We start from the raw sequence: 21,695 nt of genomic DNA, 5'->3' as shown, positions 1-21,695 counted from the left end.
GGAGGGCGCTCAGTCACTGTAACGTCACCAACGTTGTTTTAAGTTGGTGATTCTTTTCAGTTGGAACTGGTTTTAAAACAGTTTTATTTTTTTATTTTATTTATTCATTTTAGAGAGGAGAGAGAGGGGGAGAGAGAGGAGAGAGAGACAGGGGGGAGGAGCTGGAAGCATCAACTCCCATATGTGCCTTGACCAGGCAAGCCCAGGGTTTCGAACCGGCGACCTCAGCATTTCCAGGTCGACGCTTTATCCACTGCGCCACCACAGGTCAGGCAGAACTGGTTTTAAATATAATATTTTTTTTGTATTTTTCTGAAGTTAGAAATATTCTAATTATTTTTGATATAGTTATAGAACAACTGATTTTCTTTGTGTTTGGTATATCTGCTATTTGTTACTTGCTGTACTTTTATTTTAGTCATCTCTTTCTTTGTTATAGTGAGGGTTTTTTTCCTCTGGATATTGTATATGTATTAGATGGGTCAAGATGTCTTTTCTCTCTCTTATGTGCCACAGTCAGAAAAAAATTTGAGAATTTCTACCCTTGGGGGATATTCTCATCCAAGTTTCCTTACCTTTTTTTTTTTTTAGTTCTAACAGGTAATACCACAGAATCTAGCACTAATCTAACAGGAGTCTTTTTTTGGCTCATATTCACCATTTATCTACCATTTCTGTCGTGGAATCTGATACTTCAGTGGGTTTCTCTTGACAGTTACTTGCCCAGCACCTCCTAGGAGCCAGCAATGGCTTCTGCTGAAGTAACCAGACGCTTCACAAGGTTGACCCCTTTCCACCTGCCTGACACCTTGTCTGAACTCTCAAGAGGAAGAGCGTTTCCTTTGGGTTAACTAGCTTTTTAGTGCTGGTGAGGAGAAATACATTATTTCTGATATGTTCCTCTTGGACAAACAAAGAGTGACCAGGGTGTGACAGGAGGAAGGAAGAAGACAGGAAAGGAGAAGAGGAGGGGGTGTGGGCAGGGCCAAAGCTCTGTCTGTTTCCTTTCCCCTCTGCACTGTACCCTCCTCCCATCCAGCACTTGTTAAGGTGAGTGTAAGGACCAAGAGAAGATCAGAAAATAAGCAGGGCACTAATGGAACAGGGAACTTAAGGGTTACAGGCAGGTCCTGCTCCTGTTCTGTTAGGAGTAACATGCCCAAGGTCGTTCAAGAAGCAGAGACAGATAGGGACTCTGGGAAGCTGAGAGAGAAGAAAAAAAAAGAAAAAGAGACAAACGTTTGCATTCTATTGGTTAAAAGACCCTTATCAGAAGTTTAGGTTTGGAATTCGCCAATGAGCTAGACCCCAGCCCCTGTTGCTATGCTATGTGCAGCCCCCTTAGCAAATAGGTTACCGCCACATCTGCTTCTATATTAGGCTTGCTTGCTTAGCTTATAAAAAGATTTAGCTGTGAGCGCTAGGTGCTATTCCCATCTGTAGCTCCTTGTGAGCACGGTGTCTCTGGACACCTCGGGAATTTGCCCCTGCGCAGGTAAAACTGGCCAATAAAGTTACATCTATACTCCTGAAAGTCTCCGACGTTTGTTCTTGTACCCGGTGGATGCTACAGTGAGCAGGATGATCTCGGGTCAGGGTGTGAGGCTGTGTGTGTTTGCTGGTCGGCAGTGCTATATGGGTGAAGCGGCCACTCACATGTGGCCCGGTCACATGTCCTCTCTTCCCTGCTGGTGTTTCCCTCTAAGAAATGCAAACGTGATCATACCAAAGCTACACTTTCTGTAATCTTCAAGTCCATATTTTTCTTCATACATTGCCAAGTAGACCCCTGACCTAGGGAGTCACGATCTTCATGAGGCAACATTATCTCCATAGTCTTGTTGCAACCGCCTCTGATAAGGAATCTTAAAGCTCACAGCAGACAGACTTGAGCAAGGCCACACAGGTTGTTAGTAGCCAGGTTGTTAGTAGCAGGGAAGAGACAAGCACCCAAGGCTGGGTCGTCTCCCCTTGGGGGCTTCAGTCTACACAGTTAAGCACCCCCACTCACTCAGCCCTGCTCAGAGGTCGGGCAGGCATGCCACCTCCCTCTCTCCTCTATCACACCAGGGCTGCACCGGGGCAGGCACTGTTCTGAAGAGATGAGAGGCAGGACTAGGAGGAAGGAGGTGAGAAAACCTGGGTGTGGTTTCTGAGTCTCATTTCACCTTTCTCTTCCATCACAACTGAGCTGGACCGAAGCACTTATCTGTTAAAAGATGGCCCTGGGCCTGACCTGTGGTGGCGCAGTGGATAAAGTGTCGACCTGGAAATGCTGAGGTCGCCGGTTCGAAACCCTGGGCTTGCCTGGTCAAGGTACATATGGGAGTTGATGCTTCCAGCTCCTCCCCCCTTCTTTCTCTCTGTCTCTCCTCTCTCTCTCTCTCTCTCTCTCTGTCTTTCCCTCTCCTCTCTAAAATGAATAAAAAAAAAAAAATAAAAAAAAAAAAAAGATGGCCCTGGAATTTTATGGTCCCATCAGCCTGGCAGGGACTATATTGGTGGATGGTCCCGTGGTCAATGGACAAATGAGCAGGCGACTGAAGAGGAGGATGTGGACAAGAGAGAGAGGGCAGAGGGGTGCAGAAGCCAGAGGTTAGAGGCTTATGCCTGGTTTATTCTTCCCATCTTCAAACCTGTATCCCAGATGTCTAAACACCCAGGTCTTTAATCAGTGAGAGATGTGTACTCCTAGCCCTGGACAAATAGAGGTGGGAGGGAGAAAGAAAAGTACAATGGACAGTGATAGGGGTGAACATTTAGAGCTAGAAGCCATTATTCTATCAATGTTGATGTCTCTGCCTCTAAGCCTAATAAGAACCTCACCAGCCATAGCTACTATGTTTACTTTCAGAGACAATGATCATATATGTAGCCAGCATGGCCGAGAAGAGGAGAGGCTCCTGCAAGGGCTGGCAGAAATCTTGATTCTTGTTCTATGGTCGGTACTTGCACAGGAAGTGTTGTCGCTTGTTGCAATCATTGCTGTTCCAAGTTAAAAAATCTGTAAGAGAATAAACAGACATTTAAAAGCACCTGGTGGTACAGGGTATTGAGCTTAGCAGTGTTTCCTGGGTGTTTTGCTTGGAACCAGAGATAAGGTACAGTGATGGTGAATTTTGTGTGTCCACTTGGCTAGGACATGGTGTCTATGGTTTGTTAAAATACCAGTCTAGATGTTGCTGTGAAGTTTGTTTGTTTTTTAATTTGCTTAGCATTTAAATCAGTAGACTTTAAGTAAAACAGATTATCAGCCCTAATGTAGGTAATGATCCAATCAGCAAAGGCCATAAAGGAAAAGATTGAGGGTCCCTGGAAAAGGAAGAAGTTCTGCCTCCAGGCTGCCCTTGGACTCAAGCCTGCACATCAACACTGGCAGGGACTTCCAGCCTGCTGGCTGGCCCTGTGGATTTCAGATCTGTCAGCCCTAACACTCGTATAAGCCAATTCCATAGGATAAATCACTATCTCATTCCCTATGCATTCTATTACTTCTGCTTCTCTGATTCAGACAGGTATGAACTTTGCCAACAGAAAGGAACATGATTTAAACATCATCCGCAAGTGCCGAAGCTTTGCGGCAGCACCAGGCTTCACGGCAGTGCTGCTTTGGAGGGAAGACAGAGCTTGACATAAATCACCAGAAACGGGTGCTCTTGCGTGTTTGAAACAGGATGTTGTGTGGAACAGAGGGTGATCTTCTCCAAGGTCCACAGCTGAGGCTCTAAGAAGCTCCTGTTTGCCCTGGCCGGTTGGCTCAGTGGTAGAGCATCGGTCTGGCGTGCGGAAGTCCCGGTTTCGATTCCCGGCCAGGGCACACAGGAGAGGCGCCCATCTGCTTCTCCACCCCTCCCCCTCTCCTTCCTCTCTGTCTCTCTCTTCCTCTCCCGCAGCCAAGGCTCCATTGGAGCAAGGATGGCCCGGGCGCTGGGGATGGCTCCTTGGCCTCTGCCCCAGGCTCTAGAGTGGCTCTGGTTGCGACAGAGTGATGCCCCGGAGGGGCAGAGCATCGCCCCCTGGTGGGCAGAGCGTTGTCCCCTGGTGGGCGTGCCTGGTGGATCCCGGTAGGGCGCATGCGGGAGTCTGTCTGACTGTCTCTCCCCGTTTCCAGCTTCAGAAAAATACAAAAAAAAAAAAAAAAAAAAAAGAAAGAAAGAAGCTCCTGTTTGAAGTTCCAAGAATTGGAAGTTGTTGAAGCCAGCCATGTCTCAACAGGCCACTTATTTATACGAAGAACTGAAAGCCTGGAAAAGTGGTCTTTTGAAGGACTAAAGTATTGTTGAGAGGTCCAAGTATTTCCCTTCCAGAATCACTTGTCATCTGGGGTGACTGCCACAGAGTTGTTAGATGTCTGCCTGGGCTCTAAGGCGCAGGTCTCAGCCGGGCACCTGGATGTGTTGGGTAGGTAGATGAGAGCCCTAGGAGAGAGGGCATGGTGGCCCAGCCAGGCCAAGGGAGTGAGACATGCCCCTCCTGTCCCTAGTTCTGAGGAGTGATGGAGGATGGGTCCTGCTCATGCCCACATTCATGGCACTCAGCACTGGGGCCACAGAGTGTAATTGAAATAGATACTGCAAGGTTTCTGGGCACTGACACAGGTTGGGACAAAGAGAACATGGCACGAAGCTTCAAACACCCAGTCAGCTTCCCATGGGCACTAACTTAGGGAGGTGTCTGTTTTACTCTCCTCCTCCCATCCCCAACTCCAGAGGGATGTGTGCAAGAGGCAGTGTGTGCGAGAGACCATTTCCCACCCCCTCCCAGTCACGGAGCCACAAGCAGAGCCTGTTGCGCAATAAGCACTTCACGTATATTGTGAAGATCAATACTATTTTTTTCCCTCTTCATCGTCCTCTTCTTCTCCTTCTCCTCCTCCTCCTCCTCCTTCTTCTTCTTTTTAAGTGAGAGGAGGGAAAATAGAGAGACAGACTCCTGCATGTGCCCTGACCAGGATTCACCCAGCAACCCCTGTCTGGGGCTGATACTTGAAATCAACAGCTATTTTGAGCACCTGAGGCCAACACTTGGACCAACCAAGCTATTCTCAGTGCCTGGGGCTGACGTTTAAACCAAATGAGCCACTGGCTACTAGAGGAGAAGCGTGAGAAGGAGAGAGGAAGGGGAAGAGAAGCAGATGTTTGCTACTCGTGTGTGCCCTCACCAGGAATTGAACCTGGGACATCTGCATGCCAGGCTGACACTCTATCCACTGAGCAAACCAACCAGGGCCTATTTTTTCCTTTTTATAGAGAGGCGTCTAAGGCACAGAGAAGAAAGAAATATACTCAAGGTCACACAGCTAAGTGGGGGAGCTGAAATCCCACCCAGTCATTCAGAATACAGAGCCCATGGTCTTGACTGAAACCACATTGAATATGAAACTTATTTTTAAACTGTAGAATCCTAGTTATCATCATTAAATGTCTCAAACAGAACCAGTAGGTGAGTCAGGATGTGCTGGGAAAGGCAACTCTCCAGAGTCACAAAAGTTACATTGTGATGTAAAGTGGACTCAGGCAGCTGAGAGGAAGACAGATGGATCAAATGTCCTTTTAGGGTCTTTCTCAATAGATATAAAAAAAGGAACTAGTCAGGATGTGTGTGTTCCTGGGTTTTGGGAGATTAATATATACTTTTGAATCTTAAAGAAACAATTTAGCCACTGAGTTGGTGGGGCTGTTATACAAATTTACAAGGACATTGATGAGGCTGAGGGTAAGGTCTTTTGAAATTCTACCTTCTAATCCTTGTTTCTCTTTAACACTAGTTTCACCCCTTGTGTTTTTCTGTCTCCGGAGCCTGTGTTCCGACAGCCAGGCGCTGAGCTGCAGGGATCTAGATGGGAAGACTTGGTGTCCTCTGTACGACATTAGGCTTCTGGTTCCCACATGGGCACTTAGCTAATATGAACATGGACTGACGGGAAAGATTTTGTTCAAGAACTTTGTCCAGTTGAAATCTCAGATTCCTGGGAGGGATTTCAGGGACATCTGGTCTGTAGCTTCCCTCAAGCTGGTCTGGCCTCCAGCCCTACAGATTCTGATGTTGTAACAACAAGGTGATCCCTGGAATTCGTATTTTTTAAGTGTTCCCCAGTTAGAGTCTCACATGCCATCACGCCTCTCTGCTAACACTTCTGAGGCTGCGACTACAAGACCAGCTACAATGCTCACTTGTGCTGGGCTAGCCCATTGTATTTTTGAATAATGCTCATTGTTCAAAATTTTTCTTAGTTTGGATAAAAACCCCACATTTTGGTAGCTTCTCCTATTGGTCTTGCTTGTGTTCTTTTCTTCTGACTTTAACAGCAGTTGTGTGGTCTTTGTGAGCCTGAAAATTCTTCCTTCTTCTGTGACAAAGTGTTCTATGTCTGAGGGTCTCCCTGGACTGCACTTCAGCGTGGGCCTCCGCATGTCCACCATTCATCCTTTGCTGTTAGAAAGCATCCCTGCTCTTTTCCGTGCATATAAGTTGTGATCCTCAGCCAACAGTAACTTCTGCTCTGCATCCCTGTCCACCAGAGCCTGGTACCAGCATCCTCAGTCCAGGCGTCACAGGCCTGCTTCTCCCCTTGGAGGGTAGCCCCGCTGAGACCACAGTGGCCTCAGAACCCACTGGGCTGTTCTCTCTGGCATCAAGTGTCGTTTTCATCTTTGCTACTCTGTTTTGTTTAGCACCTGAGATGTTAGACATCACTTATTAGCTGTGATTCTCAAATGGGAGTGATTTTGCTCCGCAAAATAGGGGATTATTTAGCAATGTCTAGAGACATTTTTGGTTGTAACAACCTGTGTGGGGGGGTGGGGGGTGGAGGTGCTACTGGCATCTACTGAATAGAGTTCAGGGTCTGTCTACAAAGTATAAGGCAAATATTATTAGCACCCACCTGTCATTAATACCAAGGTTAAAAGAAAACCCCAGGCCCTGGCCGGTTGGCTCAGCGGTAGAGCGTCAGCCTGGCATGCGGGGGACCCGGGTTCGATTCCCGGCCAGGGCACATAGGAGAAGCGCCCATTTGCTTCTCCACCCCCCCCCCTCCTTCCTCTCTGTCTCTCTCTTCCCCTCCCGCAGCCAAGGCTCCATTGGAGCAAAGATGGCCCGGGCACTGGGGATGGCTCCTTGGCCTCTGCCCCAGGCGCTAGAGTGGCTCTGGTCTCGGCAGAGCGGCGCCCCGGAGGGGCAGAGCATTGCCCCCTGGTGGGCAGAGCTTCACCTCTGGTGGGCGTGCCTGGTGGATCCCAGTCGGGCGCATGCAGGAGTCTGTCTGATTGTCTCTCCCCATTTCCAGCTTCAGAAAAAAAAATGCAAAAAAAAAAAAGAAAAGAAAACCCCAAAACTCTAAAGACATTAGCATAAAAAGCAAAGAACTAAGGCAGGCAAGGGAAATGAAGGTCTCAAATGAAGTGTGCAGCTGCAGATGTGGTTCTGGGCACTGTGCCTGGAGGAGGGAGCCCCGGGACACAAGCAAGAGGGAAAGTAGGCAAAGACGAGGTTTCCGGGCTCCTGGAAACCCTTACCATAAAGAAGCCAGAAAAGAGTCACACGCGTGTGCTGCCTGTAGTCTGGGTTTCCCAAAATGTGACATATTCTCCCCTCATGGTACAAAATAGGATTTAAAAATAAATGCATTTTAGAAAAAAGTGAGCAGATAGGAAAATGTGAATAACTGAACAGCTCGTACATTGATATGGCAGATTGTAAAATGTTCAGCAAAGACTGGAGGTTGGTACACAATGTTTGTGACAAGGCCACTGTCCTGTGGAACAAGGGAGCCGCTGGTGTGAAATGGGGGGATGTCCATCTCTGCTCTGAATTGGTACAGGGAAGAGGCAAGGGTGATGCCTTAGAACTTACTGTTGTTGGTGCTCATCTCTGCACAGTGCTTGTTTGCAGCCACGGACCTGCCAGACCAGGTTTTGAAAATATACATGGCCCCGTCGATCCACCGCCACTGCTGCCTCTGTGCATAACAGGAGAAGAGGACAAGATGGAGTCAGCTGCACACCCTCTCACAGCCCAGGTGCCTCCCCACAGGCCCTTTAAAATGTAGTGGTTTTTTTTTATTTGTTTGTTTGTTTGTTTGTATGTTTTAAACAAGAGGAGAGAGAGAGAGATAAACTCCCACATGCACCCTGACCCACATCCACCCAGAAACCCTGTCTGGGGCCGATGCTCGAATCAACCAAGCTATCTTCAGCACCTGAGGCTGACACTGAAACCAAGCAAGCCACTGGCTCAGAGAGGGAAAGAAAGAGAGAAGGGGGAGAGGTGGGTAAGAGAAACAGAGGGTAGCTTCCCATGTGTGCCCTGACTGGGGGTCAAACCTGCAATCTTGGTATTTTGGGACAATGCTCTAACCAACTGAGCTAACCGGCCAGGGCCCAAAATATTATTTATTAAGACAAAGTAAGTCCCTGGCTGGTTGGCTCAGTGGTAGAGTGTCAGTCTGGTGTGTGGAAGTCCCAGGTTCAATACCTGGTCAGGGCACACAGGAGAAGTGACCATCTGCTTTTCCACCCTCCCCCTCCCCTTTCTCTCTCTCTCTCTCTCTCTCTCTCTCTCTCTCTCTTTCCTTCTTCTGCAGCCATGGCTCAGTTGGTTCAAGCACATTGGCCCAGGTGCTGAGGATGGCTCCATGGAGCCTCCACCTCAGGCGCTAAAAATAGTTCAGTTGCGAGCATCAGCCACAGATGAGCAGAGCATCAGCCTCAGATGGGGGTTGCTAGGTGAGGTGGATCCTGGTCAGGGCGTATGTGGGGGTCTGTCTCTCTTTCTCCCCTCCTTTCACTTGGAAAAGAAGAAAAAGAATAATTTTTAAAAAAGACAAAGTAAAGTTTGATAACATGATAAATGAAGTAATGTCACTTTAATTTGCATTTCTTTGATAACTAGAGACATCACAAACTTTTTAGAATACTTATTTACCACTTATTTTGCTCAGTCATAAATGTAAAAAAAGTAAATTACAAAAACTATCTAGAGGAAATAGATGTAAGTATTTATTTTTCTCTGAATGAGAGAACTCTGGCTGATAGCAGTGTGAATACATACAAAATGGAAAATTAATTGTAAAAAAACACTGCTCATAAAAATTAGGGAATCAGGGAATGTGCAGATACTTCAGTACTTTCAGCCTTTTGTATAGTGCATTTTCACCAATGAAATAAAAGGTGATTTGCATCTCATTTGCATAATCAAACAACTTTCTCTGACTTGTTTTTTGCTTTTCTGATTTTCTTTTTTTTTTTTTTACAGAGACAGAGAGAGAGTCAGATAGATAGGGACAGACAGGAACGGAGAGAGATGAGAAGCATCAATTTTTCATTGTGACACCTTAGTTGTTCATTGATTGCTTTCTCATATGTGCCTTAACCATGGGCCTTCAGCAGACCAACCCCTTTCAAGCCAGGGACCTCAGGTCCAAGCTGGTGAGGTTTTTGCTCAAAGCAGATGAGCCTGTGCTCAAACTGGCGACCTCGGGGTCTCGAACCTGGGTCCTCGGCATCCCAGTTCGATGCTCTATCCACTGCGCCACCGCCTGGTCAGGCTGATTTTCTTGTTTAATAAAAAAAATCAAATGCTTTTTTTTTTTTTTATTGCTTCATATTCATTTTGAAATCTCCCCTCATATATGTGAGTAGTATATTTGTGACATCCATGGCAAAGTGTTATCAAGAAACAGTCTGGGCCCTGGCCGGTTGGCTCAGCGGTAGAGCGTCGGCCTAGCGTGCGGGGGACCCGGGTTCGATTCCTGGCCAGGGCACACAGGAGAAGCGCCCATCTGCTTCTCCACCCTTCCCCCTCTCCTTCCTCTCTGTCTCTCTCTTCCCCTCCCGCAGCCAAGGCTCCATTGGAGCAAAGATGGCCCGGGCGCTGGGGATGGCTCCTTGGCCTCTGCCCCAGGCGCTAGAGTGGCTCTGGTCGCAACATGGCGACGCCCAGGATGGGCAGAGCATCGCCCCCTGGTGGGCAGAGCGTCGCCCCATGGTGGGTGTGCCGGGTGGATCCCGGTCGGGCGCATGCGGGAGTCTGTCTGACTGTCTCTCCCTGTTTCCAGCTTCAGAAAAATAAAAAAAAAAATAAAAAAAAGAAACAGTCTGGGATTCCCTCCTGTGTTCCTGATGTTTGTGTGGGTTACCATAGCAGCCCCACAGAGAATCTGTGCCCTGCAGACCCCACAGAGACTCCAGCAACCAGCCCACAGACCTCCCGGCTGTCCCCCACAATGAGGGATTGACAGAGAGGAAAATGAAGGTCTAGTGCAAAAAGTTAACAGTAACATCAAAAACACAATAGCATCTAGGAAAAAGCTTAGCTCTAAGTTTCCAACTTTAAGCCAAAATCAAATGGAGATTTAATTACACCAGGTCCCATTACAGGTCTGTGTGTGTGTTTATATATGTATGTACTCATTTATATACCTACACAAACATTTATTTTGAAGGCTCTGAAAAGGTGATAATTTGGTGTTCTAAAATTCGGGAGGACTTTAATTAGATAAATGGTCTATAAAATGATGCCACAGATATTGTATTCTCCATTGAGAGTCAGCACTGGACCCTGACCTTGAGGCCCTGGCCTTTTAGAAGCATACAACTGAAGAAGACCACTATGTGTGCCCCTTGTCAGGAGACCTGGCAAGCCAGTTCCCAGAGAGGGGCTACCTATCTGGTTTTCCCAAAGGGCATCTGTGGGCCACGTCTGAGTTTACCTTCTGTGGGTCATGCAGACCAATCCACACGGGCAGATTTTTTTGATAGCCACTTATGTACTCTGCTATGACGCTGGCTTCCTTTGAATTCAGTACAGACGCCAGGTGGGCTCCATTTCCAAAGGACTGACACTCGAGCTGTGGGCAAGGAGAAGTTGCAGTAATGATGCCTTGAGGTTTAAAAGCACAGCCCTTATCTCAGAACCCCAGAGTGCCAGGCAGCATGGACTCACACAGCCCACCTCCTCAGTGAGTTGTAATCTAAACCCTACAGAAGACTTCCTGTCCTTCCTGTCCCCAAGGGAGAGAATATACCGTTACAAGTGTCAGATCTCAGAGGAAGAGGCAATTCCAGGCAAGGGCATGAGATTTAGGGTCAATGGATGTGCCTGGAGTCCTGGTCTTGCCTCTCATTAGTGTGTGTGTGTGTGACCTTGACAGGTCACTTCACCTCTCAGGCCAGTTTCATTATCTGTAAATGCAGAAAATAATCACCGCCACGCAGGGAGTTGTCAGGAAGGTACATTTGTTATAGTTATGTATTATAATACTGCATTTCAAACAAATCTAAGAAACCACTGATTGTGCCTGACCTGTGGTGGCGCAGTGGATAAAGCATCGACCTGGAAATGCTGAGGTTGCCAGTTCGAAATCCTGGGCTTGCCTGGTCAAGGCACATATGGGAGTCCTCCCCCCCTTCTCTCTCTCTGTCTCTCCTCTCTCTCTCTCTCTCTCTCTCTCTCTCTCTCTCTCTGTCTCTCCCTCTCCTCTCTAAAATGAATAAATAAAAAATTAAAAAAAAAAAGAAACCACTGATTGTGACATGTGCTATCCTCTAACATGAAACTTACTATCCAATGAAACAAAGCAAACATTTTATATATATGCATTTCATAAATAGAGGTATATATTTATGCTCTTTAAGGTTGTATTACAGAAACTGCCTATGCAACAAAACTTTAATTTAATAAAAACATGGGTTGGCTGTGGTTGTTACTCCAATGTTTACTTTTAAGATCTTGTTTGGAATTAGATGTGGTTACTGGTGATTTTTAAAAAATTTTTTTATTGATTTATTTTATTTTGTTTATACTTTTAGAGAGAGAGAGAGAGAGAGGAAGAAAGAGAGAGGGGGAAGGAGAGAGATGAGAAGCATCAACTTGTAGCTGCTTCATTTTAGTTGCTTTTTATTGATTGCTTTTCATATATGCCATGGCTGGGGGCAGGGGCTCTAGGTGGGCCAGCGACCCCTTGCTCAAGCCAGTGACCTTTGGGCTCAAGCCAGTGACCACGGGATTATGTCGATGATCTCACACTGGCAACCTTTGGGTTTCAAACCAGGGCCCTCAGCATCCTGGGTCAATGCTCTATGCACTGTGCCACAATCGGTCAGGCTATTGATTGATTTTAGAGAGACAGAGAGAGGAATTGGGTGGGGGAGAAAGAAGGAATCATCATTTGTTGTTCCACTTTAGTTGTGCACTCACTGGATGCTTCAGGCATGTGCCCTGACCAGAGATTGAACCCACATCTTGGCATTTTGGGACAACACTGTAACTGACGGAGCCAACAAGCCAGGGCAAGCCTGCAGCACCTGGTATTTCCAGGCAGTCTCCTAGCCAAGCACTGACCAGACCCGAGATCAAACTGAAGTATAGAAAAGAAAGGCTTGTGAACATAAATAATTTTTGGCAAACTTACTTTCTCTAAAACAAAGAGACTTTTAGCAGAACTTACTTTTTCTGAAAGTAAGTTACTCCCTATTGGCCTTGAGGCTGGTTTCCCAGATTGTGGCCTTGGACTAGCTTTACGAAGTAGCAAGTGTTCTCAGAGTGTTTCTCCCTGAATTAACCCTACAAATAAACACTGTAAGAAAGCTTGTTTCACTGTTTTGTTTTACTGCTATGCTTTCTCCCCTCCCCATTCCTCAATTGGTATGTAATTCTCCCTATGAAACCTGACTCCAAAATGCAGTCAGAGCTGCATTGATTTGAAGGGCTTCAGCCTCCGTGTGGTCCGGGTAGCGGGCTAATTAAAGACTCCTAATTTCTTCATTTGGCTGATTGATTGTGTGGCAGGACATCTTATCTTGCTGTTCCGATACAACATAAATGAGATCAGGCGCATTCAGGGTGGTATGGCCTTAGATAGATGTGGTTACTGTTTAATAATAATTTAGTTCTCACACTTGCCACCCACTTTACAATTCCAAAATGCTTTTATACTGGGTATTTTAATGGACTTTCAAACATGTGAGGCTTAGAAGCCAGATTAGCAGTCAACATTTAGTGAGTGTACCAGCCACTGAAATTCCCAGAACAAAAACTGAAATGGGCTCAGACTGTTTAAATGATAGTTTCCCTCAAAGTTCACACAGCTGGTAGTGACGAAGCTGGAACAGAACTCAGACCTCCACCTTTTAAGTCTGAGATCGGAGCTACCTATCGCCCTCCCTGTTCCTTTGATTGGCTTCCAGGAGTCTTGAGAACTAAGACTGGCCACCAACACTGACCAGGAGTCAAGCAGCAGCAGTGACCATGGTGTCCAGAACTTTCTGTGTCCTCCAGCTCTGCATGGTTGATTTTGTAAGTGTCAATCCTATGGACCTTTTTTTTTTTTTTTTTGCCTTGAAAACCTGAATTGAGCATCTGCCTTGTGCCACAGGCTTTTGGCAGGTTATTTTAATAAATCCTCCTGACACCCCTGGGGGTAAAAGTGATATCCCTGTTTAACAGCAAGATAATCAATAAAGTAAGGCCCATCTGTGAGTAATGAGCGTCGGCGTCCTGACTTAAGCTCAGGTCTGTGGTACCCCAGGTCCCTGGCCAGCTTGCTTCTTGTTCTGGCAGAATTCGTGCTGGACTCCCCAAGGACAGGCGCACAAAGGCCCTCCTGGGCTCTCCTCCAGCTGCTTCCCATGAACTGAGGAGAGAGTCCCTCACTCTCCATGGGTTCTTTTTCTTTCAGTGATAGTCTGGGGACCCTTGTTTGTTTAGCTCTTTTTTATTTTTTATTTTTAAACTGTCATTTGCATCAGCTCAGGAATGTGTTACCTCAGGACTGGCTTTCCTGGGTTTGCTACTTACTCTCGTGGGGATCTTAGACAGTCACTTATGCCCACACTGACTGCACTGGAATTTCCTGGTTAATGTCACAATTGTGTATTCATTCTGCACTTTTTAAGGCCAAAGAAGATTTGTGTCTCCGGCGCTGTCTTGCTTATCTCAGGGGTTCTGAGACAATCCTGGGCCCAAATCACCCAAGTTTCCCTGGGAGGCTCCCCCACAGTCACTTCAACTAAACAACCACAGTTCAGAGAGACAGAGGCATGGACCCCATGTCCCATGGACATGACTGAGACTGACTGGCTCTTTGGGCATCTCTCAGACAAAGCTCAGTGAGATAAAAACTGATGCATTTGTGGGGCTGTGCAGGCAACAAAACGCTCCATCTTTCTGTCCCACATTCTGTTGGGGCCCCAGGCCTGGCCCCACACCGGCTCTCCCTCAGTAAATCTACTGCAATTCATTTATTCTTTCTCTGAGTTCCTCAGGGTCTCAGCCTCCTTGGATCTGCGTATTTCTATCTTTCTTACTGACAATGAACTCCTGGAGGGTAGAGGCTGTTTCTTGTTTATTCTTAGGTCTTTGCAGCCCACCTAGGGTCTGACGGAGCACCTGCTCTGTCAGTGTTCAATGAGTGGAACACCCAACCCTCTTCCTGCCATTTCACCAGCCAGGTGACCTCTCCAGGTGCTAAGCAAGGCCCCTTGATTCTCAAACGAGACCTGGAACACAGGGGGCCCCTTGCTCTAGAGAAGCCAGTCCGAGTGTGGCTCCACTTCTTACCTCAGCATCAGACCAGGTCCTCAGCTTCCGGAAGTATCCATAGCAATTGGACTTGTGGTAAAACCATCCAGTAGCACAGCTAGGCCTCAGGATTATGTCTGCACATAAACAAAAGACAATGACAAGTTACGGTGGCAGAAACAATGCATTTCCACACCGGCTCCAGTTTATAGACCTGGAATCCCTGAGGGAGAGGGAAGCTGGGTGCCTCTGTGAAAAGATGGCCGTGAGCCTTTCTCCCAGCCTCTCCCAAAGGACCTCTGCCTTTCCCGTGGCCGTGTGCTGGGGGGAGGCAATATCAGACCCTTTGAGGGTTACTGGATGCTGGCTCTGAATGGACACTAATTCCAGGAGAACCAGAACGTCACTGTGGCCCACCAGTCAGAGGAGGGGTGGACGGGGGTCAAGCGATCAGTGGAGTTTGGGCTTCGGTTCATCTCACAGTAGTCCCCGTGGGTCCCCACACCTCTCCTGTTCTTATTCCCCCAGTTACTGAATGCATAACCAAATAGACATCTTCAGCAACAGGCAGAACCCCACACTGGCACTGAGATCAAATAGCTAGAACTCAGAGCATCTCAGCAGTGGGTGAGGGGCATACAGTAGTTTCAGACTTTACAAGAAGGGAGGGCTTTTCTGTCCAGGAAGACAGCTGATAGGTTAAATGGCAACTTGGTTGAAACTTGACAATAGGTGGGCTGTGAGTCAGTAGCAAGGGGGTGGGGGGGGCACGCTGGGTACAGGAGGTGGGTGGGCGGAGGAACAGAGGCAATAACGTGCAAGGTGGGCCCAGAGAGAATCAGCGCTGGTTTGCCTGACATGTCGGGCGTTTGTCCGGCAAGTGTATTGGAAAGGGAAGGAGAGTCAGGGCCCGGAGCCGAGGAGGCAGGAGCCAAAGAGGCTCTTCCTGATTGGCGACTGGTGAATGAGCCATGCCACCCACTCATTCTGCTTGCCTTGTTTAACTACCAGAGCCTTCCCAAGAGATAGAGATGTACATCCCCATCGGACAAATAAGAAGAGCTCCTCAAAGAGGTGAAATAACCTGTTAACTCTCCACTTAGCTGGAGAGTGAGGTGAGACCTGGGAGAGAGCTAATGTTCCTCTGACAGCCCCAGGACCCTGCCCTCACCTGCCACCGTGTGTGAGTCAAGAGCCTTCAGCTGCCAGCATATTGCCTGGACTGCTAACAGTCTGTTTACTCCACCACTTCTAGACATAGCCTTGGAACATTATTTAACCTCTTTTAGCTTTCGTTCTTCTATTTGCACAATGGACTGACAATATGTACCTGGCTCATTGGATTAAAGGGATAATGTGTGGACACTGATTAGCATAGAGCTGGTGTGCAGTAATTGTTCAATAAATAGTAGCTACTTGCCTGACCAGGCGGTGGCACAGTGGATAAAGCGTCAGACTAGGATGCGGAAGGACCCAAGTTCGAGACCCCGAGGTCGCCAGCTTGAGCGCAGACTCATCTGGTTTGAGCAAAAAGCTCACCAGCTTGGACCCAAGGTTGCAGGCTCAAGCAAGGGGTTCTTTGGTCTGCTGTAGCCCCCCAGTCAAGGCACATATGAGAAAGCAATCAATGAACAACTAAGGTGTCACCATGAAAAACTGATGATTGATGTTTCTCATCTCTCTCTGTTCCTGTCTGTGTGTCCCTATCTATCCCTCTCTCTGTTAAAAAAAAAAAAAAAAAAAGTAGCTACTTAACCAATTGCAGCTATTAAAATAATCATATTATCATTACAACCAATGTAATATTTTTGAAAATAGTCACTGGATGAAGTCTTTCACTGTCCACAAATCATGCTGCTTTTTCTCTCCCCATGCGCTCAGTGAATTGTTTCAGGTGCAGGACAGCTAAGGACTAGGACAAAGAAATCACTGCTGAGGCAACAGGGTGATGATATTGACCATCAAGTCTCACTGAGAGAGAAAATGCACTTCTCAGTTCCCCACACTCCCCTTAATGCAAGATTAGACTTTTTCCATAAACCATAATGCAAAAATACATAAAATGTGGCCCTGCCAGGTTGCCTCAGTGGTAGAGCATTGGCCCAGTGTGTGGATATCCCCAGTTCAATTCTTGGTCAGGGCTCACAGGAGAAGTGACTATCTGCTTCTCTACTCCTTCCACTTCTCTCTCTCTTCCTGTCCCACAGCCATGGCTCAATTAGTTCAAGTGAGTTGGCCTCGGGGGCTGAGGATGGCTCCATAGCTTCCACCTTAGGCGCTAAAGAATGGCTCTGGTTGCCAAGCAATGGAGCAATGGGCCCCGGATGGGCAGAGCATCGCCCCCTGGTGGGCTTGCTGGGTGGATCCCCATCAGGGTGCATGCGGGAGTCTGTCTGCCTCCCCTCCTCTCACTAAAAAAATAAAAAAATAATAATACATAAAATGTGTCGTGATAGGTTTCCCCAAGACAGTAAGAATAAGTAAAAGTCTTTGTACAGTTGGAAGATCTGTAAAAAAGTAATGGGTGGACCAGCAGTGAGTGTTCTGGCTTTGAAGCTGGCAGTTCAGTGGCACCCCAGAGCGGGGGAAGGGGCTAGTGTTTGTCCCAGGACAGAGCTTGGGCAAATTTCAGGCTGCCTTAAGGAAGCCAGAGCCAGAGTAGCAGGAAGCACCTAATTAGTTGATTAGAGACGGCCAAGGAGGCGGCCCTGTTGGGAGGGGCCTCTCAGAGCCCTTCATACTCTTGCACCGGTTCAGGGAAGGTATCTGAGTGCCAAGGTCCTGAGCAGCCACAGATGGTTGAGACGATGGTGGCTGGACCACAGACTTCAGCCATGGCCACCAACATGATGCCCGAAGAACCCTGCCTCTTCTCTTTGTATTTCCTTCTGATTGGTCCTCCCCCAGCCATGGCATTGCCCTCTGGGAGAAGTGCCAGGGAATATACAGCACTGGGTGCCCTCGGGAGGCCCTCTTCTCAATAGAAGACTGCCTGGACATGGTTTCCTCACTTACCCCTCCTTGTACAATGCCCAGCAAGGCTGCCAGGGACCTCAGAAGCACCTAGGACAGGGGCCAGGGCATCCCCTTGAGCCAGGACAGTAAGAAGCTAGGAAAATTCCTTGGCAAGTGGAATGGGGCAGCTGAACAAACTGGCTGAGCAATTTACAGCCAGATACAGAAGGTCACCTCCTTAGATATAACATCTAGGCCTCACTTTCATTTCAGCTTCTGGCCCAGAAAAGCAGCAAAACCGGTGGATGACACCAAGACCAGCTGCAATGACTAATGACCCCCTGTCCTGCCGCTGACCAATCAATGGAGGCCACACCCTAAAAGGGCACACCCGGAAAAGTGGATATTCTATTGAGATCTCCCCTAAGACCGCCCCTAAACTCCCAGCCTGTTAGGACCCTCAAAACAAAGGCCCAGCTACAGTGCACTCATCTTCCTGGGAGCACACCAGCACCTGGCCCTCTCCCTTATTTCCTCTCCAGCGGCAGCTCCTAAACTCCAAGGATCCCCACAGGACTTGTACCCAGGGGAGCAGCGGGCAGCGGCAGCTGGTCCCCAGCTAACACCCCTGACCCTGTCTCCAAGGGCCCTTTGCTCTGACTTCCCAGTGAGCCAGACCAGCCCCACCTGGGCTCATTTCTTTCCTGTGACATTTTTGGAGAGCCAGGGCAGCCCCGCCTGGGCTTTCTCCTGTTGCTTCCTCTATCCTAGACCATTCATTTTTTCACTGTCCCCAGCTTTAATAAACTTACTCTAAGAATCACCTGGACTTGTGCTTTGAAATCTTCCCTGCATGAAATCATGAACCCCTGCACTACCGGCTGGCCCTAGGCAGACCCGAAGGGCCAGGTCCCTGTCCAGTAACACCATAATCTTACTGAGTGAACTTGAGCATGTCTCTACCCTTCTTGGGGCCTCATTTTCCTCATTAACTGATGTTACACCAAACAAGCCTGCATTTCATTTTCTTCCATCTCAGATATGCGGTGGTACTTATTTTTAGCTCACTCACACAGTTTTCTTCCTGTGTTCCACACTGGGTGATTCTAAGGCACTGCTTCTCACTTTGTGGCATGTCACTTTATACCTGATGCTGGGTCCACACCTGTGTAGGAGCCATCTTTCTAACCCAAATTCCCCGTAGGTTCAAGTAGGAAAACAATGCATGAACATTGGTAGTTCTCATTATATCTCTCATTTATTGATGGCAAGGTATCAGGTCCTTTATACGCATAATCTCTACCCTTCACAATAAACCTGTAAAATAATTATAATCTACAGAGAGTCGGTGATTTAACTATGGCTCGCAATCACACAGGTTAGGATTTGTTTGATTCTGAATTCCTGGCACTTTATTTTTATTTAGTTATTAATTTTTTTAACTACATCACATTATCTTTCATTCTTGTCGTTCACATCTACTTTCTGAAGTGCCTAAATACTTTTGGGGGCGAGTGCATCTGGCTGTGCCATGTGAGTTGCAGGAACATGGGCTGTGGGCTCAGTTCCAGCTGAGCAGGACACTCACCTCCCAGGACTCCAGGGCCGGCTGCACAGCTGACCAGTATGAGCAGCCACACGCTTTTCGAAGCCATCTTCCTCTTCCCCTGGAGACAGACGTGCTCTGGTAACCTTTACCGTACGGATCTCAGAGCCCTCGCCAGTGTTTCCTTGAAGCTCTCGGGTTCACCTTGATCTGTGATCTGAACACATTTGCATTGGGGAGACTGAACCAGCAACTTAGATGCCAAATCACATATTGAGCAAAAAATATATTTCGTTTTCTGGTTAAACCAAGATACAATGAAGAGAACCTCAAACTAAATGTTTAGGGGATTAGGAAAAGTTAAGTTACGAGGTGTTGTTCTCACCTGCAAGTTCTCTCTGGGCTAGTTAGTACCAGGCATCTAACTACACTGGAAGGAATGATTTACAAGTCCGAATGGAGGCATTTGGTAGATTGTGAAGAGCCTGCCCCTGCTATTTTTAGAAGGGCCAGCAGAGGGCGTCACAGGCAAGCCCTTCTTCATAGATGAGGCAGTAATGGGCTTCCAACAGCCAAGTCAATGAAATCAAGTTGGTCCCAGCTGTGAACTGTTTGATGTTAGATTTAAAAGTGAACATATGGTCTAATACCCACTCTTTACAGATAAGAAAACCTGAGGTTGATGGGTTTGAAGTCATTTGCTCATTGTCGCACAGCTACAACCAGATTTTCTGACTCAGCTCAATCCTTTTAATTTAGGTGATACCACATTTTTTTTTTTTGTATTTTTCTGAAGTTGGAAACTGGGAGGCAGTCAGACTCCCTCATGCGCCCGACCGGGATCCACCGGCACGCCCACCAGGGGGCGATGCTCTGTCCATCTAGGGCTTCGCTCTGTTGCAACCAGAGCCATTCTAGTGCCTGAGGCAGAGGCACAGAGCCATCCTCAGCGCCAGGGCCAACTTTGCTCCAATGGAGCCTCAGCTGCAGGAGGCGAAGAGAGAGACAGAGAGGAAGGAGAGGGGGAGGGGTGGAGAAGCAGATGGGCGCCTCTCCTGTGTGCCTTGGCCGGGAATCGAACCCAGGACACCTGCACGCCAGGCCAACGCTCTACCACTGAGCCAACTTTTTGCACATTTTTTGATTGTTTACCTTTTTTTCTCAGGAATCCTTGAAGCCTTTCTTTGAACAGTTATTGTCTTTTGTATGTTACTAAGCATTTTTCCCAGTTTGTATTTTCTCTTTTTTTGCAATTCTGAAAATTTCAAAAATTGTCACATCTATCTTCTCCTTTATAACATTTGAAATTTATACCAATAAAACTGGCCACCACCATCCACATATCCATCCATGTTCTCCTCTATTTTCATCCATCTGGTATTTATTTGAGTGTAAGCCTGGGATTGGGCCCAAGATTTGTTCTCCAAATAATTAGTAAGATGGGCAATTCATTGAATTCTCATTTAAGCATGTTTTAAGATCCAAAAATCAGGATATATGTTCTAACTCCCAAATAATAGATTGCTTAAGAACCTAATATTTGAAATGGAAACTTTCCTGGAAAATCTAAAGAAGAGCTCCATACGAGGGTCCATGTGAATACTCAGACACGGTGTTTATGAAGAGGAAACTGAATGATGAAGAGTGGGGAGCAGTGATGACCAGTCCCCCCCAGAATCACTGCATTAACTCCACACTCCTCTGACAAACTTCCCTTCCAAAAGTCACAGTCGTATTTTTAATGTCCTGAAACCCCTTTAAAACACAAACAGTAAGAACCTCTCAATCAAACCAACTGCCTGTGGGGAGGGTGGGACAGCACCTTTTTGAATTATCTATGTATGAATGTTAACGAACTGACATTCACCGAATGCTCACATCTCAATTTAATTCTCATAACTAGGCTGCATTGCAGGTATCATTAACTTATTTTACACACGAAGACACTGACCTTTGTTAAGATTAAGTAACTTTCCTAAAGTTTCACAGCTGCTGGATGGATGGCAGAGCCACGATTTCACCCAGAACCATTTGACACCAAAGCCAATGAATGCTCTTTATAATCAGGGAAAAAAGAAAACAAGTCATTCAAATCAAACAAAACAACAACAAAAAGCATCCCTAACATCATTAGAGCTGAAATTGTTCATTTCTGGCACATACTAGCTGGCAGAGAAAAGCAGATGTTCAGAAAAAGTCCTTTGCCCTCACCTGCAGGGAGGATTACCTGGTTGGCATTCAAGGCTCAGAAGACCTGCCTTCTTCAGCCTCCTGAGAGACCACAGGCAATTACTGGACTTCTTATATCTTCTTCCCTCAGGAATGATACAACTTCTGTTTTAATCATAAAGCAATAACATTGTTTACAAATAATAATCCATCCATAAAAGTCTTATCTACAGTCAGAGCAGACCGTAGGAGAGATGGCTTGACAATGGATGTAAGTTATGTTTTCAGTGGGCAGGAGAGCCTCTCCCTGTTTGCACACAACCTTCTTTACAGACCGGGTTGGCAAAGCTGGCATTATCTTGTAATCGCTTATAGCCTCATCTTCCTCCCCACTTATTCTTTGGTCTCCTTTTTATCCCTTTGCTTTGCTGATTTTCTTTATTTCTCCTTCCTTTCTATAAAGGTGCCCTGCTTCAACTCTGGAGACTCACAATGTTTGTACCCT

At 47.0% G+C, this 21,695-nt stretch overlaps 1 protein-coding gene across 4 annotated transcripts; it reads right to left on the bottom strand.

The window, feature by feature from the left end:
- Positions 1–2,596: 2,596 nt before the first annotated feature.
- On the bottom strand, positions 2,597–21,355 carry REG4 (regenerating family member 4). 4 transcript variants are annotated; one of them, XM_066372267.1, is made up of 6 exons: positions 21,249–21,355; positions 19,064–19,238; positions 14,560–14,657; positions 10,712–10,849; positions 7,855–7,960; positions 2,597–3,004 (listed from the first exon to the last, which is right to left on the bottom strand). In XM_066372267.1, the coding sequence occupies exons 2-6, from the start codon at positions 19,128–19,130 to the stop codon at positions 2,937–2,939; spliced, it is 477 nt and encodes a 158-aa protein (XP_066228364.1). In that variant the 5' UTR covers positions 19,131–19,238; positions 21,249–21,355; the 3' UTR covers positions 2,597–2,936. The 4 variants fall into 4 exon arrangements, with proteins under 4 accessions (XP_066228364.1, XP_066228363.1, XP_066228365.1 ...); XM_066372266.1 differs by having other exon boundaries at positions 21,233–21,336; XM_066372268.1 differs by having other exon boundaries at positions 19,064–19,142; positions 21,249–21,307.
- Between the last annotated feature and the right edge of the window lie 340 nt (positions 21,356–21,695).

Source organism: Saccopteryx leptura, chromosome 3, assembly GCF_036850995.1.
Source record: "Saccopteryx leptura isolate mSacLep1 chromosome 3, mSacLep1_pri_phased_curated, whole genome shotgun sequence".
NCBI classification, from domain to species: domain Eukaryota; kingdom Metazoa; phylum Chordata; class Mammalia; order Chiroptera; family Emballonuridae; genus Saccopteryx; species Saccopteryx leptura.
This window is presented reverse-complemented; position numbering and strand designations above follow the sequence as displayed.

What these genes read in the sequence shown, in the direction of transcription:
- REG4 (XM_066372267.1), bottom strand. Translation starts at nt 19,130, where the DNA reads ATGGCTTCGAAAAGCGTGTGGCTGCTCATACTGGTCAGCTGTGCAGCC. An exon ending in GTCTGCATGACCCACAGAAG is followed by an intron (nt 7,961 to 10,711) that starts GTAAACTCAGAC and finishes TGTTATGCACAG; the next exon opens with AGGCAGCAGTGGCGGTGGAT. An exon ending in AGAGATGAGCACCAACAACA is followed by an intron (nt 3,005 to 7,854) that starts GTAAGTTCTAAG and finishes ATTCTCTTACAG; the next exon opens with ATTTTTTAACTTGGAACAGC.